The following is a 20,545-nucleotide window of genomic DNA, read 5'->3' on the forward strand; positions in this document are numbered from 1 at the left end:
AAACCATCATACAGTACTGTCTCTTGTCATTAGTTTCCAGCAGCTCTGTTAAGAGAGACAGCTTTTAATTTACATGTGCAGCTTTCGTTGCTTAGTCAAAGGTTCGACAAACGATAAATATATTGTGCACTGAAATATACAATTCTCTTCCAAATATTTTCACGTACCACTTTATACATGTTTTCTTTCTATCAGGACAGGTTGTAATTCCCCATTTCTTCAGATTCTCATGTCTCCACAAAGATCTTAATGGCGTGTCAGCACTCGAATCCCTGTACTTAACTTACAAAATAGTGATGCATGTCATCAACATTTTGCAGAGTAATACTGTTACAAGTATGGTACTGCAACTGACAAATAAGTGGTTGGGTTTCCAGCTTGATGGATGAAGTGAATGATGTCATAGTGGATAGAGGTGATTGTCATGAAATGATAAAACATTTATTAAATAAAAAGTGCACTCAAGCGTAGATAAAAATGTAGTGGGCTGCACCTCCTCGTAAAACTGCATACTGGATAAATGAATTTAAATGTGTAGGAGGAGCAATTCAAATTTTGTATGTTACAGATGTCTAATTGATTAATATATAGAAATGGTTATGATAGAATACTGTTACTGTAAGATTTCTGAGTGTCTTGAGATGGTAAGCATCTCATACGACTGGCTGTGTAATATCTGGAATGAAATTTAGACTAAGGAGAAGCTGAGTGTGCGACAGGGGCCATTATGTTTGGTGCTGGTCAAAATTCTTACGAAAGGGCATTTAAAAATCGTATTCGGAAAATTTGAAGCATAATTCAGCAGACTTAGTAGAATTATTAAACAAACAAGAAGGAATGTTAATTACAACCATGTGAGTGGAGCTACATTCAGAGATTCACAAGATGATTTCAGAAAGCATCCTATAGATGTCCAGGAATATTTACAATACTGCTCTAAGTAGCTCTGTTACTGTCTCCAATTACTGGTAAAAAGCAGAAGACTTATTTGGAACATTTATATTATATGTTCAATGACACTTTGCACCACTGCTTGTCATTCCCATTCCTCTTCTACTCGTGAATGGAAGGAGGAGGGAATGATAACTACCTGTATAGCTCTGTACAAGCCCAAATCTGTCTTATCTGTATGGTCCTCAAGTTAGATTTATGTAGGAAACCGTAGAATTGATGCTCTGTCCTTCAGACATTGACACTCCAAACTTTCTCAATAGTATTTTCATTAAAGAATGTTGTGTTCCTTCCAGGGATTCCCATTAAAGTTCTCACAGAATTTCTGTGGTATTGTTGTACTGGTTGAAGTGATCAGTCAGAAATCCAGCAGTACATCAATTGCTTCAATATTTTCTTTCTATACAACCTGCAGGGGGCCTCAAGTACTTAAGCAGTACTTCAGAATGGGCCACAAAAACCTTTAGGATGTTACCTTCTTTATAGGTGCATTACACATTCTCCTAACTCTCACAATAAACCAAAGTGATCCTCACCTTGCCTGCAACTGACCTTATTATGTGTAGACATTTGACAGGACGGTATCCAGCAGCATACTGTTAATACTGTATTTGAGGATTACAGAAATGTTTACAGTTATTCACATTTAAAGCACACTGCCATTCATTGTAATGGTAAGACGCATGATAGAAAGAGAGAAAGTAACAAGAGATAATGGAATTGCATCTGACAGAGAGAATATTGTGTTGGTGTTCATCTGTTGCAGAAAGTGAAAGTTTTAAAATGGAGCAGTAAGAGAACATGCAAGTGCACAGGGTGAATTAGAAATTAATTAATCAGGGTGGAAAAACGTGACTATTTCAAGGTCTCCTATGAACACGTCCTGCATTAAAAATGTGCACCTATAAAATTATGAGTCAGTGCTAATACTGATTTATGCATCTGAAACAAGACTAATAATATCATCTTGGTAAACTGGGTTTTCTGCCAGTGATCCGCATTGTACTAGTGTGATACTTTGATCGCTGAAAGCAAGTGCAAGGAGCACCAAAGGCACACCAGACTCAAACAGGTTCCAACTCAGGTATAGAAGAACATTGTTTGGAACTAAGTGATTGGAAGAATTACGGTGATGTCAAGATTCTGACACATATACTCAGATATTGGGATAGCGTTTTTAAAGGAGCCATCTAAATAAAGGTCACACAGAATATTATCAACCATGACACAAGGTGTCAGCACAGCTCCTGGAATCCGGCACTCAATCACCAAAAGTCTCAAAGGAGACAATGTCCAAACTCTGGGGGAATAACTTTGAAAAGGTTGACAGAGCAAATAACTCAACCCAGCCAATGCAGGGCACACAGCTACCAAGTACCCGAGGGCAGCCATTTCAAGAACAAGTTGCAATTTGAATACCAGTATCCACAAAATAGTCAGATAGCCACCTCCAGTAGGTGTGGACATCAGACAGAGTACCTGACGTGCCTGGTTATGGTAGTAGAACAGCATAGTCCACAGGAAAGCTTAAATGACAGCAGACAGAAGATTGAACACCCAGTACAACTTAGAGCTGGAACAGGATGTCAAATGACAAAATTATTAACTGACAAAAGCTGAAGTGTACATACACAGCAGTTGGATCAGCTATGGCTGGAAAATACTACGGATGCTGCTACAGACTGGCATGTACTTTGGACAGAGTGCATGGCACAGCTTAGACTGATGACAGTGTGCCTAGCCCCACGTCAGCATAAATGCTGGACCTGCTGTACACTGGATTCAGCATCAGGGAGCACCTGATAAAGATCGCAAGTGTCACAATCGAAATTACCAGCAGAAAACCGTATATTCCAAAATGACAGTGCCACGCTGGGAAGACCTGAAAACCTACAAGACTAGTGATTATTGAATTGTTCTGATAAATACAATTAGCTTCCATCGGAACAGAACAATAGCGAAAGAAAATGAAAAATGGAGAGACTAAATATATTGAGATATACTGTAACAATATTGATAAGGAAATATTCATGCAGTAACAGAAATGTGAGATGTGAGGAGACTGAAGAAAATAAATAAACGAAGAAATGTAAAACATGCCCTCCAGATTATTTAGAATGATGAATGAGCATTGTATCGATCAGATAGAAGAGAGAGGGTGCCCGTAGTAAAGTGGTATAAGTATACATATCACCGTCCAGTGACTTGCCTACTTTTTAGGTATTGTTATTTAGACACATGCAGTGAAGATACACTAAGTTGCATAAGGGAGGACAACATTGAAAGTATTGTAATATTTCATGGAGAATGCAATGATTAACCACTACTACTTTACCAACTGATAAGAATTGTCTGAAGCAATCAATGAGCCTCATTGTTTAATGTAACATTAGAATTTAATGTGGGAACTATCGGATGTCCATTCAAAAGACTGGTTTGTGTTTACTAGTAGAGGAACTGGAGAATCTCTGTTTTGAGGCCACAACATGGCAGGCAGTGATTCTGCAGCTCATGGAAATGTGCATTTGTGGAATTCGTCCATGTGTTGACTCAATTCAGTTTGCTAATACAGTCAGTTAATGATCCTTATCTAGAAAGGCTGCATCAGAGGCATTTTTCACTACTCCATGATGTTCCTTTACACCCAAAGGTATGTGATATTTCAGCAGTACAGTGGTTCCAGTCATAGGAGAAGTAGTGACCAAAGTTGATTTGACAAACTTTACCTGAAATTTTAAATGAGTTTGAACAGATTTTGTGACACAGTATAGTTATGTACTAAAGAGATTTGTTAATGGTAAAGACTGTTCACCTACATTTATCTGGTAACTGTCCATGTTTTGAAATGAAATGGAATGGTCAAATAACTCATCTGTTCACTTACTGAATCACTGCCATACCAAGTCAATGCACTAGACAGACCTAGGAATGGGAGATGTGCGTTTCCATAATTTTTGTCCAGTCACTAAGAATCTGCATACAGTCCTAGTCTTCCTATCGAATTTTGTAGTATTGTGAGCATTTTTAATTTTGTAGGAGTCTACTGTGTCAATTATGTATGTAATTGTTACTGTAGATTTTAAATTGATGGCAATAATTACAAATTTTTTGTTTTCCAGTGACGCACGGCTGTATAGTAGCTACATTGAAACTCTACTTGCCCGATGGGAAGGAAGCGAAGGCAAGGTATGTTTTCATAAAAGCAATATCTAAATGTTTTGTGTCACATTGTGTGGAAGATTCATATATTTAAAACATAATAATAATTAAATTCCCCATTAATGCTGTTTTTCAAAATAAATTTGACAGATTTTATATGACTATTAACGTAGCTGTTAATACTTCATACGAAGCTTCCATAAGCTACAGTTCAAAACTACACTCGTTGAATATGCTGTTTTTAATTTAAAACTCAATATTTGTGACTGTTGTTGCTATCATAATCGTTGATACAATAAAACCATATATTACAATTATGTATCCAAAGCATTGCCGAATAGCTTCAAAATTAATAGCATACAACTCATTTAAGTGGACACCGTATTAAATTGTTTGCAAGTGTGCAGTGCTATCGCTCTTTGAGCACAATATTTGGAACTGAGTCAAAATAGCAAAATGTATTTACGTTGTGAAACATTTTCTCCCTTTTTTCCATAATGTCCACCTAATTGCCCGTGTGCTGAATTCAGTCCCTTCTCATTTGTAGTTTTCCCTTTAGACTACTTCACACCTGTTCTTACCACGTGTACCTTGGAATCCTTCTAATCTCAACACTTGGTTATAAAAGCATTTCTTCCTGCTCTTCTTTGAATCCAGTTTTTGGTTAATTTCTTGTCCCAAAAAATTTGAAGCTCATTTTATTAGCATGTGATCATTCATTCTTTTAGATATCGAAAATATAAATGGACCCATAACACAGCCATGAACCTTTGCTCCAGAAGCCTTAGCCCCACAGAAATACCGGGTGATCAAAAAGTCAGTATAAATTTGAAAACTTACTAATAAACCACAGAATAATGTAGATAGAGGGGTAAAAATTGACACACATGCTTGGAATGACATGGGGTTTTATTAGAACCAAAAACAATTGCTGGACGTGTGAAAGATCTCTTGAGCGCGTCGTTTGATGATGATCATGTGCTCAGCCGCCACTTTCATCATGCTTGGCCTCCCAGGTCCCCAGACCTTAGTCCATGCGATTATTGGCTTTGGGGTTACCTGAAGTCGCAAGTGTATCGTGATAGACCGACACACCGACACCTCTAGGGATGCTGAAAGACAACATCCGACGCCAATGCCTCACCATAACTCCGGACGTGCTTTACAGTGCTGTTCACAACATTATTCCTCGACTACAGCTATTGTTGAAGAATGATGGTGGACATATTGAGCATTTCCCGTAAGTGACATCATCTTTGCTTTGTCGTACTTTGTTATGCTAATTATTGCTATTCTGATTAGATGAAGCGCCATCTGTTGGACATTTTGTGAACTTTTGTATTTTTTTGGTTCTAATAAAACCCCATGTCATTCCAAGCATGTGTGTCAATTTGTACCTCTCCATCTACATTATTCCTTGATTTATTCAGTTTTCAAATTTATACTGACTTTTTGATCACCCGGTATCAGTCTTTTCCAAAGACCTCACCTTCTGCCCTGCTCCCAAATTAAGTCATACAGGACTTGTTAAAGACCTTCTCTCCTTCTCCCGGTCCCTAGTTTTTCGCCACCAACCCTACCCATCAGACTCGACCAAAGATGAACGTTGAACCCTGCCTAACCCAGTTCCGTCCTCCATCTAAGCGTGATCCACCCCCCACTGCCCCCAAAACACCCCCTATTAACATTCCAGAATTTCTTAACCTCGAACCATGCCTCACCATCATTCCCTAAATCCCTCAACATGCAAGCTAACTTTACATGCACAGAAATAACCACAGTCCACCATCTAAAAACTGATCCTGACCTCATAATCCTACCTTTGGACAAAGGCTCCACCACTGTTGTTTTGAAACACAAGGATTACCTGGCAGAAGGATTCTGCCAGTTGTCAGATACTTCCACCTACAAAATTTGCCTCAGTGACAACATTCCAGAAATCCAGCAGGATCTCCAGTCACGCATGCTCCCTAAAGTCCATAAACCCAAACACCTAGGATGCCCCATTGTGGCTGGTTACTGTGCCCCCACTGAGAGAATCTCTGCTCTCATAGACCAACACCTTCAACCTATTACCCAGAACCTACCTTCCTATATAAAAGATACCAACAGTTTCCTCCACCGGCTCTCCACTGTTGGTATCCATTTACTACACGGTGCCCTGCTCGTCACTATTGATGCCACCTCCCTTTACACCAACATCCCCAATGCCCATGGCCTTACTGCTGTTGAACACTACCTTTCCCAACACCCAATGGATTCCAAACCAACCACCTCCTTCCTAGTCGCCATGACCAACTGTATCCTCACCCACAGTTACTTCTCCTTTGAAGGGATTACCTACAAACAAATCTGGTGGATGGCTATGGGCACACGATAGCACCATCCTGTGCCAACCTATTCATGGGGTCATTTAGAGGAATCCTTCCTAAACATCCAGAATTCTTAATCCCTAACCTGGTTCAGATTCATTGATAACATCTTTGCAGTCTGGATCGAGGGTGAGGACACCGTATCCACATTCCTCCAGAACCTCAACTTCTCCCCCATTTGCTTCACCTTGTCCTACTCAATCCGACAAGCTACCTTCCTAGATATTGACCTCCACCTCAAAGATGGCTACCTCAGTACCTCCGTCCACATCAAACCTACTAACCACCAGCAATACCTCCACTTTGATAGCTGCCACCCATGCCATACCAAGAAGTTCCTTCCATACAGCCTAGCCACCCATGGTCATCGCATCTGCAGTGACGAGTGGTCCCTCTCAAAATATACCAAGGATCTCACTGAAGCCTTCAAAGACCGTAATTATCCTCCCATGCCTTATCTTTCCAGACTCGCACCACCTCCCAAAGTCCCATCTGATCAGAGGAGCGTTCCCTTCATAACTTGGTACCACCCAGGACTGGAGCAACTGAATTACCTTCTCCGCCAGGGTTTCGACTACCTCTCATCGTGCCGTGAAATGAGAAATGTCCTGTCCACTATCGGTCTGACCCCTCCCACCCCACAGTGGTATTCCGCTGCCACCAAATCTACATAATATACTCATCCATCCCTACACATCCCCTGCGCCCAACCCCTTATCTCGTGGCTCGTACCCCTGTAATAGACGTAGATGCAAGAGCTGTCGCATACATACCACCACCACCACCACCACCACCACCTACTCCAGTCCGGTCACTAAAATAACCTATCTCATCACAGGCAGTGTTACCTGTGAAACCAGTCATGTGATCTACAAGCTAAGCTGCAAGCACTGTGCTACATTCTATGTGAGCATGACAACCAACAAGCTATCTGTCCGCATGAATGGCCACCCAAGAAACAAGTGGACCACCCTGTTGCTGAGCATGGTGCCAAACATGACAGCCTTCATTTCAATGACTACTTCACAGCCTGTGCCATATGGATCCTTCCCACCAACACCAGCTTTTCTGAAATGCGCAGGTGGGAACTTTCCGTGCAACATATTCTACATTCCTGTAACACTCCTGGCTTCAACCCTCGTTAGACATTGTCCTCACCCATCCAGCCCCTTCCCTGTTCCCGTTTCGGCACTACACAGCACTCATTTCACCATTGCACCCAGTCGTTCGTCTTACTTCTCTCCCTTTCTGCTACCCCCCCCCCCCCTCCCAACCACCTTTTGCCTGCCCTCCGTCTAACCTGCAGCACTTCACTGTCTGCCACCCCCATCCTACTATCCCTCCCCCTCTCCGACCCAGCCTCCTCCTTACGCCCACACAGTCCCTACTTCCATTATGCACTGGAGCTGGTGCTCGCAGTGTGGCGCCAGTTGCCTGAGACTGCAGTCGTGTGGGCGAGTTGCATTTGAGAGAGGGGGGGGGGGGGGGGAGAGAGAGAGAGAGAGAGAGAGAGAGAGAGAGAGAGAGAGAGAGAGAGATTGATTTAGTGAGTGAGTGAGTGAGTGTTGCCTATTTTTGAGTGAGGCCTTATTTGTGACAGTCTTTTTGTCGTGTCTATCTGCGACTCAACATCTCCACATTATGGCGAGTAGCAACTTTCGTTTTCATGATATTATTACATTCCATCCTGGATTTTCCACTCTCAACAGTAAAATGCACACTGACAACTGAAAACCAGTGCCAAACCACAAGTTGAGTCCACACATCTTGTTTATCCTGAGAAATCATCTGAACCATTAGGGTACCTGAGCAGGCCTCATTCACTCTTTCATTATCATTGATGTTTACTCCTACGATTTCTGAACACTAATACTTGAGGTTCTTCTGAGGGCTATGTGGGAATAGTACCACTGGGGGAATGGAATGTATGGAGAACTCTGGGGTCTAGTAAAGACATCAGAAGATCAAAACAGATTGCAAAACAATTTAGGAAAGATACCTGTATTGTGCGAAAATTGACATTTTGACCTAAGTAATGAAAAGTGGAAGGTCCTCCACATGAGTGCTAAAAGGAATCTGTTAAACTTCCATTTCATGGTAAATTGATCGGAGCCAAAAGCAACAAGTTCAACTAAATACTTAGGAATTACAATTACAAGCAACTTAAATTGGAAAGAACACACAGAAAATGTTGTGGGGAAGGTGAACCGAAGACTTTGTTTTATGGGCAGAACACTTCGAAAATGCAACAGATCTGGTAAAGAGACTGCCTACACGTCTCATTTGGAGTACTGCTGCGCATTGTGGGATGCTTATCAGATAGGATCATCAGAGTACATTGAGAAAGTTCAAAGAAGGGCAGCACATTTTGTATTATCGAGGAATAGGGGAGTGTGTTTCATGGGCATGGTACAGGATTTCAGGTGGACATTGTTAAAATAAAGGCATTTTTCATTGCGATGGGATTTTCGTAAAAGATTTCAATCTCCAACTTTCTTCTCTGAATGCAAAAATATTTTGATGTGCCAGCCTACGTAGGTTGAAGTGATCATCATAATAAAACAAGGGGAACAAGATCTGACATGGAAAGATATAGGTGGTTTTTTTTTTTTTTTTTTTTTTTTTTTTTTTTTTTTTTTTTTTTTTTTCACACTGTTTGAGAGCGGAATAATAGACAATTATCATGAAGGTGGGTTGATGAACCCTCTGCCTGGCACTTAAGTGTGACTTGCAGAGTAGCACTGTAGATGTGGATGTGGAATTCTCTGATAAAATAATTAGTAAATACAAATTGGTATTATTATTATTATTATTATTATTAAATGAGTGTTCAGTTGTTGTTACACTTACAAGGGGAGGTCACAACGCTGGGCTCACAGATTTGCTTCAAACTTTGTACACCTTTAGTAGGCCATTAAAACTACATAATTCGCAAGTAGTAAGGTGCACAATTCTGGCAATTGTGAGAAAATCACAAGAAAAGTTTTACGCATCTACTATGTACCTGAGGTACATGTGCGAAGGTGCCGGACATTAGAATTCATGGTGGTCAAATGAATAGTGTTAGTTTCATAAGATGAACCTGTATGCGGTGACAGTTAGTCCTGCTTCAACGTAATTATGTAACTTGTGACATTTGACAGGTAACGTAATTTTTTTTTTTAAAAAAAGCCACGTGTATTTGCCTGAAGTTTTAGTGATTTTCATGTTATTTGATTACTTACTATTTTTAGTTAAATTTAATTACTAGAACAAACATATCTATGACTATGGACAAGTAAATGAAGAAACATTTAGTTTTCCTGGAAATTTATGCCTGTTGTGATTTGTGAAATCCCTTGTATGTGCTGTCTGGTAAGGTACTTGGAACTACTTTGCACCTCGACACTTCGACCCACAAACACAGAGGCAGGCCTCATTTTGCAGTTAACGTGAGACGTTGCTAATGTAGCAAGAACGAATAGCATAAGTGCAAATTTTTTGAATATCACAGGATGTATGCTTCTGTTACAAAAGTAATTTAAACACTGTGACCAGTAATGAAAAAAAATATAGATTAAAAAGTACGTGTTAGCAGAATTTGAACAGTTGCCTTGTCTGTGACCTCCTTGCAACACACAAACGCTAACCACTTCACCAGAATGAATTCTTAAGGCCTGCACCTTCACACAGATCCATAAGTTACATAATAGAAGTGTAAAACTTCTCTTGCAATTTTCTCAGAATTGCCAGATTATTGCACCTTACTACTTGCACATTATGTTGTGTATGGCCTACTAATGCTGTACAAAGGCTGAAGTACATTTGTGATCCCAACATTGTGACCGCCGCTTGTTAGTCTGTGATGCTTCTTATAAGTTCCCAGGCTGTTAAGCTTATTTTAAGAAATGTGTGTTTCATGCAAGACATAAAATTTTATAACTGTGGTAGTCATTCCTTAAACTCATCACCACAGAAGGGTACATTTTTTCAATGAAGTATAAGTAGCTTTAGTACATGAATTACTTTCTGTTCCAACTTCCAAAAATAAAAACTCAGTTTGCAACTAATCGACATGTAACTACAGTCCTACAGTATATAAATGACGTGTTTTACCTAAAGTCCAGATAAGTTATTGATTGTGAGGAATGTGCACCGACAGAATGCAGTCAAGTATACTACTGATTGTTATAATGATAAAGAAATGTACTGCATTAGTAATGATTGGAAACAGAATGTGTAATTATGTACATCAATTAATTTTATCAGTTAATGTATTTGTTATTATCTAGGAAATGGAAATTTTTCTGAAACTGTAGTTGTTTAATGAAGTAAAATGGTTGCTGCCCTGTTTAATTTCAAAATGATGTCACAATTAGCAGAAATTAAATAAGCCAACACTGAAAATACGAAAGTCAAGATCACACAGCAAATCAACAGAATTGAATCACTTTTAAAAGAGAGTATAAACCTTTACTTTGTCAGATAATAGTTTCTGATCTTCAATAAAATTTCATTTCAAATGGATATTGAATGCAGTTCAATTACAATGTTGAAATAATACCATTAGCTAACTATTATTACTCATCTTTTTGTTGGAATAGCAAAATTTAAATTTTGGTAGTAATGATGTGGAAGAATCATTAACACTGGATGAGGATTATAGTTTACAGCAATACTGTATTACTCAATAAACAGATTCTAATGCACTGGTAGGTCTTATACATTTTATATGTCTGAAATGGCACAGTCTTAATTTGAGGAAGAGCTGCTGCTGGTGCAAAATAATGGTTTGGCAGTAACAGTTATTAGGCAACAGGCTTTTCTTCCAGTTATGAGCAATTTTTTTAATATATTTGGTTGCACAGTAAACTTCTTCCAATAATCCTCTTAAAACTTTCCCTTGAATACTCATAGTAATGTGGCCCATACAACTACCTGCTTGTTATATCACCACCACCTAGCCACATATCCCATTCACCACACTGTATGTACTTCCTTGCACACACACTTGCAGGCACTTTTTATGTTTGACCTGGTCCACTGTTAACTTGTAACTCCTTACTTGCACTCTCGCATACCACAGATGTTAGAGCCAGTCAGACAAACTTTGGTTGTTACATATAAGGGGTGTTCAAAAAGAAACATGCCAGGGGCATAATTACAGAAACCAGTACGTGTATGTTAGAAGTATTGACCCTGGCTGTTGAGACACTTGTTCCACTGTGGCACAAGGCAGTGAATGGCTGTCTCATAAAATCCCCGGGGCTGCGATGTTAACCAGTTCCGCACGTACTGCTGACAGCTGGACGTCATTGTCTGAGGTGGATCATTTGCCCTTATGCTGACGTTCTTTGACCTAGATGGCCACCTTCTGATTCACTTCCTGCAGCAAGGGTCAACAGTGAATGCCCAGCGTTACTCACAAACCTTGACCACCCTTCGCCAAGTGATCAAATCAAAATGACCAGGTAGTCTCACCCTTGGAGCCAGTCTGCTCCACAACAATGCAAAGCCTCATACGGCCTACAGTCACGGCACTTCTGCAGAAATTCGAATGCTAGTCTCTCGGCCACCCTCCATACGGTCCAGAGTTCGCTTCCTGTGATTATGCCATTTATGGTCCCCTTAAAAAGGCTCTGAGGGGGCAAACGATTCACCTCGGACAAAGACGTCCAGCTGTACGAGCGGAACTGGTTAACATTGCAGCCCCGGGAATTTTATTAGACAGCCATTCATTGCCTTGTGTCACAGTAGAACAAGTGTCTCAACAACAAGGGTCAATACATCTAACATTATGCCTCCAGCTCATTTCTTTTTGAATACCCCTTATACTGCAAAGACTTTGACATTGCCAATTCGCTTCCTACAACCTTTGCAACATTATTTTCAATAGTTTACAGTTAGATTACTTTAAAGTTACCATTGACAACAAAATATCGAAATATATGAATTTGTGTTCAAAGAATAACTTCAAAAATTTAATAAGAAATAATGTGCTAAGTATCAGCAATATAGGAAAAAGATAGATTGCTGCTCACCATAAAGATGACATGTTGAGTTGCAGACAGCCAGAACGAAAAGGCTGTTACGGATTTAGCTTTCACCCAAAGCTTTTTTCAGAAAAGGAAGCACACTCACATTAATTCACACGAACAAGCACACCTCATGCACACGACTGCCTCTCTGGCAGCTCAGACTAAACTGCTAGAGATGCTGGTCATGTGTATGAGATATGCTTGCTTGTGTGGTGTGGTGTGTGCACGCGCACCCGTCCGTCCGTCCGTCCTTTTCTAAAGAAGGCTTTGGCTGAAAGCTAAATGTGTAACAGTTTTTTCATTGTGCCTGTCTGCAACTCAACATGTCATCTTTACAGTGAATAGCGGTCTATTTTTTCCTATATTGTTGATATTCCGATGTAGAGTTTCCACTGTTTTAATCTGCTAAGTATGCAGTACTGTGCTGTAGTGTTATAAGCTGACTTGCAGAATCTGCTGTTTGATGGTGTGCTTCATGTATGATAGTTATTTAAATGTATATTGTTATGTTATTGGAAGAATTATTGAAAATTAAGACAAGATCTTACTTCAGAGCAGACATAACTGTCCATTTTTCTAAAAATCTTTCTTTTAATAAAATTTCCTAGTGTGAAAGCTTGTATTGTTCATTGGAACTAATTTTCACTGTTAGAGGCAAGGTAATGTAAACCTTTCATCAATGTTAGGATTGGTTTGAAAACTCTAGCACTTTACTAAGCATTATCCTATTGGAGGTGGTATGCCCTTGCATTCCTCTGACCTTTAAACAAACTTACTCTGCCAGTTACATGAGACCAACGCTCTGATGGGAACTCTAAACCTTGCTGCAACATGGCATGTTTCACATTAGCAAATCATTGCCAGAGGTGAAAGAAGTGGCGAGAGAAGAAAAGTCGTAGGATTGACTGGGGCTAGAACCGGAGATCTTTGGATTTGTCATCTGGCACTTATTGAGGCATACATTGTTAGAGGATCAGCAGTGAGTTAAACGTGCATGAAAGTAACATTGGAAATAGTTAAACAGTTTAAAATCCAGGATGGAATAATAGTAATATGAAACAGGATAGATTGATAATCGCTAAATATTGGAGATGAGGAGCAGTATATAGGCACATATAAAAGAAAATTTAAAGTAGGCTAAGCTATCAAACAGAGTCCATCTTTAGATGTAGAAAAAAGCATTCACTCTCTCACAACATATGGTTAAAATGTTAAAAATTGGAAATTAGAAATACAACTTCTATACTCGAGGACATCTTTTGCCCTGGGTTGGTGTTACCCCTGACCATAATTCAAACTATGCCAAAATTTTATTTGGCAACCCTCACGTGCGGTAACTACAGTAATTCATCCAGAAAACTTCTATTTCTTAAAGTAAATTCATGGCTACTTCTCTATTACCTTTATATACTATCTTCATTTGTTTGTTCATATACATAAACTCCTCTGAATATGGAGTTTGTCGCAATCTATATAAGAGTCATTCAGAATCATCTGTAAATGACTACATTCTCTCCTACTGAAGAGTGTTTCTTGAAAGTTTTCAATATACTGTAACTTATTTTTGTGCAAGTTTTTTTATTTTTGTTTTTGAAACTTTTCATCGAGGAAAAAAATGTATTATTCAGTTATTAGATCAAAGAGTGAATAAAAATTTTGAACAGCCTGTATGTTCAAGTTCGGAATTTGTGTGTATATACTAAAAACTTTCATTGTCCAGATTTTTATCACTTTTGCTTGTTACACCTTTTACCAGAGAAAATAGCATATTAGCTTATACATTTTTGAGCACCCTGTATGTTCCAAACATTGTGCTTTTAGTTATAATGTTACTGAGTACTCTGAAACTGATCTCACATTGGAAACACAATCACTTAAAATAAATATGTATTACAAGATTTGTAGCCTATTGTACGAGGGCTATTCATAAATTAGGGAATGTTTTGGCATTAAAAAAGATTAAGTACAAGAAATACATTTTATTATATAAATCTTAAAGAGCGACTGACATACTACTTTTCCACATAGTCACCAAACACGTTGAGGCACTTATCATACCGGTGGACAAGCTTTGAAAGACCTTCGTCATAAAATTCTGCTGCCTGAGACTTCAGCCAGTGAATCACGGCTGCCTTGAGTTCCACGTCGTCATCAAAGCGCTGCGTTGCAAGCCAGTTCTTCATTTAGGGAAACAAGTGGAAGTTGCTTGGTGCAAGATCGAGGCTGTAGGGTGGATGAGAAAGAATTTCCCATTTGAATGAATTAAGGAGTTCTTCAGTGCGGTTTGCCGTGTGAGGTTGGGCATTCTCGTGCAAAAACAAAATTTGTGGTAGACTAGCTTTCAAGTGACAATTTCAAACAACGAAGTCCATGAAACTTGTGGAAAAGAAATCGAAAGCTCAGTGTGAAGTGATGGTTTTCACGAATCATTTCATCAACTTTAGCAACAAGATCGTCAGTCGCAATGCCCGGGCGTCCACTCTTCTCTTCATCATGAATGTTGGTTCGGCCATTTTTAAACCGAATGCACCATTTCTGTACAGAACATTCACTCATTACGTTGTTTCCGTACACTTTGTACAGTTCATGATAAATTTCTATAGGTTTTAGGTTTTTTGCCAACAAAAACTGTATCACAGACTGCACCTCACAACAGGCGGGATTTTCGATTTCAGTACACATTTCAAATTCAAATATTGAAAAAACCAGATGCACAGAGATGTTCCCATTGTCACAGATGGATGCCGACGGAGCTGCTGAGCATATACGCAATCGGCGTCAGATGGGAATGTTCCCTACTTCTGAATAGCCCTCGTAACATGGGCAGATTTTGCCTTTGGGTGGTGCTCCATGTAACCTAAAATAATTTGGAGCTCCTAGGGCTAAAAGTAAATCTCATAGTTGCACCACTGTCCTCTGAGTATCCCACCTACTTGGTAGTAGATTTGAGTATTGCTTATGGTCCAAATTGTATTAGTATGTACACTATGTTTTTTTGTTATTTACAGTTCCTCAACATCAGTTGTGAGCTCTATTGGAGTGGTTCCACTTGAAGATCTGTACCAGCTCAACCAGTACTTACAGGTTGTCAAAAACATTTTATATTTTCTCTCTCTCTCTCTCTCTCTCTCTCTCTCTCTTTCTCTCTCCCCTCTCTCTCTCTCTCTCTCTCCCCTCTCTCTCTCTCTCTCTCTCTCTCTCTCTCTCTCTCTCTCTCTCTCTCATTGTAACTTTAAATAAAAATGTATGTGATTTCCATGTGTTTTATCTGTTAGAAAAGTAAAAAAAAATACGATGAACAGCAAATTCATTTCATGAAATACTGTATCATGTGAACAGTTTCTAGTTCTTATATATATATATATATATATAAGTGAGATATAATGTAAATAGTAATGAAATTCTGATAGTATTGTTGGGATATTAAAATAGCTGCACTTTTTGAGGAAATTGTTTACTATGTCTTTGAAGTTTCATTTACAAAGATGATAAAGCAAAATAAATATGCGTAGAATGAGAGGTATTGGAAGTTGAAAAATGTTTAATAGAAAGAGCAAAGTCACTTGGTAACCATGGTTACAGGGAAATATTGCCAGAAATGAACCTGTATGAAGAGTAATCAAATAATGAAAACCAGCAGCTCGTGTCATCTTCTTCTCCACTCTGCTTCTGCTTCTAAGTGGTGGTATATGGGAAGAAAGACAGTAAACAAAACGGTAAAGTGTTCTGTAAATATCCACCAAGAAATCACTGCTTCCTTGCCTGTGTTTAAGAAGCTCCTTATTTTGTGGGGCCAGTTTCTCAGAAGAATGCATCTGACTACTGTTTTCATTTTGCCGGTGTATATAGTTACACAGTTGGCCGATGAATTTCTCATTGCTTACCAAGTTGCTAGTGTGACTGGTAAGTTGCTTTCCAAATTGGGAAAAGAAACTAAACACCGTTCACTCTTTTAAAGAGGGGCTTCAAGTTATTGTGGCTTCTGAAGGTCATGTCATCATCTTGCTTATTTCAGTAAGAGACTTCTACATCTTCTGTGTTACACACTATACTAAGAAACTACACACCTTTAGGCTAGGGCCACACAAGCATGTTTTTAATACGCGTCTGTGACTTAATTCATGCAACACGTCAGTACTGGCTAGATGGGCACTTTTCTCACTCGGTGTGAGGCCTAGGGAAATCCCATCAGTAGTGCATTGGTGCAAGCTGTGGCAACAACTCCTGTGTGCAGTTACAACTATGAGTGAAATTTCATTAAATAAGAATGCGGTCCTTACGTTATGTGCCGTGATAGTTGTCCACAGGCATCGGAAATTGCGAAATGAGAAAAAAAGACTGGATTCATCTGATGTTGAGCGAGAGATCGACAAAGGGAAAGTAAACTGAAAGCAAATCCAGTCAAGTTTTTTGAATACTATAGGATATCTGTTAACTCATTTGAAATGCTTTTGAGCATGGTCGGAGCCAGAGTTTCCAAAAGGAACACATCCATGAGGGAATGTATCAGTATAGAAGGAAAACTTGCGGTTACATTTAGAAACATTATATTTTTTATTTACTAATCCTTGTGTCCGATTGCTAAAATTATTTTAATTAATATTAGTGCATAATGTTAGACCCCTGAACCCAAAGAATTTACAAAATATAATTAATGCTCAAAAAGTGTAACAAAAAATTGTTCTGCACTTGCAATCCCCACGCCTTCCTCTTCACCGAGTGGCAGCCTGCAGTTCAACACAACTTACGTAGTGTTGTACTGCAGGCTGTTTAACTGCGCTGCCACTTGGTGAAGAGGAAGGCGTGGGAATTTCATAAGATTTTAAAAGCTGAATAAATGTAAATTAGAAGTCAAATTTGTCCTGCAATTTCAGTTTCCTAATCACAGGACATTGTGACAAGAGAAACATGTCATCCACATCAGGCATGTGAGACATAGATTGTGCTAGAGTCCTTTTAACACTTACACAATTTCCTCCTCAAATGAATCTTGTTTCCTTTTCTTACATTTTTGTCAGAGCATACTCCCTGCTGATGGAGGTTCAGGTGTCACTGTAATCTGATCACTTTGGTATTCATATTCCCACAAATTCTGAAAACATTATAATTTTTATATAATATAACGGAATATTATTTCATATTAAGTTAATAGAAACAGCTGCTACAGCTCAACCATTGAAATTATACATCCAACAATAATGCTGTTTGATTCTCACTTCCATCATTTGTTGAAACGTTCCTTCAAGGAAAGACATCTGTTTGTAAAATACATGTGGTCTGCTGGATGTTTCAGAATCGCCACTTCATTGGTTTTTCACATATTTCATGTATGAGTCTTTTATACTTCACCATCTTTTTCTGTACTTGTATCCCTAAAAGATCGTGAATAAAAGTGTTTCAGATTTATGTACTTATTTGCGGCTTATTTAATAGTTGCTACTCAAAATGAAATAACTTTGCAGTTTTGTTTATGAAATAAGGTTTCTGCTGCCAGTCACAATGTTCTTTTTATTTATATTCTGCACAACATGTTTCTGGGAACTGTTCTTATTTTCTGTTGATTTTTTTTCTTTTTGATATGTCAGTTATTTGTGATGTTTCACATGTGTGAAGTGCTGCGTTGTTTTGTTGTCTTTACTGTAATGTATAAAAACATGCACAATTTTTAATTGGTCTGTATATTAAAATCGATCGTTAATTAAAAATTGCATGTGCTTTTATGCATTACGGTAAAGACAATAGAACAATCAGCACATCACCCATTTCAATATCATGAATAAATGGCATAGTACACAGAAAACACACCTGAAAATGGGACTGATTTCCCAAAATGCTTCATGCAAAAAATTAATAAAAAGAAAATCTGAAGGCTTCCATCAACCATTTTTAATGGATCAGATCAAATTTCACTGATATCTAGCGATTAGGAGTTCAGTGCTTTCTGTACATTTTGAATTTCTCGGCCAGTCTATAATTTTTGGCGTTAGAGGCACAGGCATTGTCATTTGGCAGATGCTGAAAGAGGAATACATGAAACAACTGACCACAAAAGAGTGTAAGAACATTAGCAAGCAGTATGAGAAAACAGCAAACTTCCCTCAATGTGTGGGATCCATAGATGGAAGACACGTCAGAATTGTTAAACCTTGCAGATCAGACCGCGAAAATTACAATTACAAAACGTACTTTTCTTTTCTACTGATGGCCATAGCAGATAGCAGTTATTGTTTCAGATTCATAGACGTTGTGTCATTTGGTCATCAAGGAGACCGTAATATATTCAAAGCTACTGAAGAAGATGATAAAAAAAAATTGCAATCAAACTCTAAATTTTCCAGTTGCTTCACCACTTCTGAGTGATAAATGTGGACTGAAAATACCTTATGTGTTCGTAGCTGATTAGGCTTTCACAATGAGTGACACCTTAATGAGGCCGTCTGCAAAAAACCTGACTAATTCACAAAAACTTTCCAACTACAGACTAACCTCACCACATTATGTAGAATGTGCATTTGGTGTTTTATGTAATAAATAGAGAACATTTCATCATCTAGTTGATGTTATTGTGAATGTGGCAGATAGTGTTGTTCAAGCATGTTGTGTACTTCACAATTTTGTGAGACAACATGATGGTTACAGTTTTGATGGCTCACTTACATGCAGTATGGGGAGTATTCCTGCACATGGGACAAAAGGGAATAATAGTGGCAAAAGTATCAGAGATTGTTTTGTTGATTACTTTTGTTCCTTTCAAGGATCTGTATGATTGCAAGATCGTTGGGCTAATGTCTTAGAATGAAGACTAGTTTTATTAGTGTAAAAATTGACTTGTTGACATTTTATTTGTGAATATACTTCAGTGTACACTGTTTATAGATACTAATAAAATATTTACTGTCAGTACTCACAAAGATCAGATTTCTGCCTGTCATCCAACCCATCCCATTTTTCTGCCAAAACGACTGCTGTAACTGCAGTAGCCACCAGAAAGATCGTGGGAGGCGCACATCAGCACGGCGTGTCATGGACAGTAGTTGCCGCAAGTAAAGTCCCATCCACCAGAGGGCATGCAAGAATTCGGCCACGCCCTCTGCCGGCGGAACACCACCACCTCAGGCAGTGCGGGCCGTGCCCAGGCAGTTTTACATCGGGCATGCCTAGCACAGTTCCCAGTCTACACTATGTGAAGTGTGACGAACAACGTGAATCGTGTTAATACAGTAACTGTGCTCGACGACTCTTTTTGTATGTATACTCTTCATCCCATGTGTCATACAGACATTGGTGTTTCTGCACTTCCATAATAATTAGTTCGCTATCCAGATGATCCATTTTTGCACATCAGACTGCACAAGAAGACAGCTGAAATGACAGTCTACAAACTGAAAAGAGAGCTGCCAAATCCCCAACCCCTCTACCCAGCTATGACAAGGAACACCTGCATACAGCATGTTCCACAAAATTATACAGACTATTCCACTTGTCATATTAGTGGCGACGCCCATTACACAATACAAAATACAGGAATTAGCAACTACACTATCGGCCATTAAAATTGCTACACCAAAAAGAAATGCAGATGATAAACGGGTATTCATTGGACAAATAAATTATGCTAGAACTGACATGTGATTACATTTTCACGCAATTTGGGTGCATAGATCCTGAGAAATCAGTACCCAGAACAACCACCTCAGGCCGTAATAACGGCCTTGATACGCCTGGGCATTGAGTCAAACAGAGCTTGGATAGTGTGTAGAGGTACAGCTACCCACGCAGCTTCAACACGATACCACAGTTCATAAAGAGTAGTGACTGGCGTATTGTGACGAGCCAGTTGCTCGGCCACCATTGACTAGGCGTTTTCAATTGGTGAGAGATCTGGAGAATGTGCCGGCCAGGGCAGCAGTCGAACATTTTCTGTATCCAGAAAGGCCCGTACAGGACCTGCAACATGCGGTCGTGTATTGTCCTGCTGAAATGTAGGGTTTCGCAGGGATCGAATGAAGGGTAGAGCGATGGGTCATAACACAACTGAAATGTAAT

At 39.1% G+C, this 20,545-nt stretch overlaps 1 protein-coding gene across 5 annotated transcripts in view; it reads left to right on the forward strand.

Moving 5' to 3' along the window:
- Nucleotides 1–20,545, forward strand: part of LOC126183319 (sarcolemmal membrane-associated protein-like) — a 285,047-nt gene that overhangs the window by 103,552 nt on the left and 160,950 nt on the right. For all 5 annotated transcript variants that reach the window (XR_007536720.1, XM_049925175.1, XM_049925177.1 and 2 more), the window contains exons 5-6: nt 4,071–4,137; nt 15,508–15,583. Coding sequence is in view for 4 of the 5 variants with exons in the window: in XM_049925175.1 (XP_049781132.1) it covers nt 4,071–4,137; nt 15,508–15,583 (143 nt within the window). In the remaining variant the exon portion in view is untranslated. The remainder of the gene's footprint in view (nt 1–4,070; nt 4,138–15,507; nt 15,584–20,545) is intronic.

The sequence above is a fragment of the Schistocerca cancellata genome, chromosome 4 (genome assembly GCF_023864275.1).
Source record: "Schistocerca cancellata isolate TAMUIC-IGC-003103 chromosome 4, iqSchCanc2.1, whole genome shotgun sequence".
NCBI classification, from domain to species: Eukaryota; Metazoa; Arthropoda; class Insecta; order Orthoptera; family Acrididae; genus Schistocerca; species Schistocerca cancellata.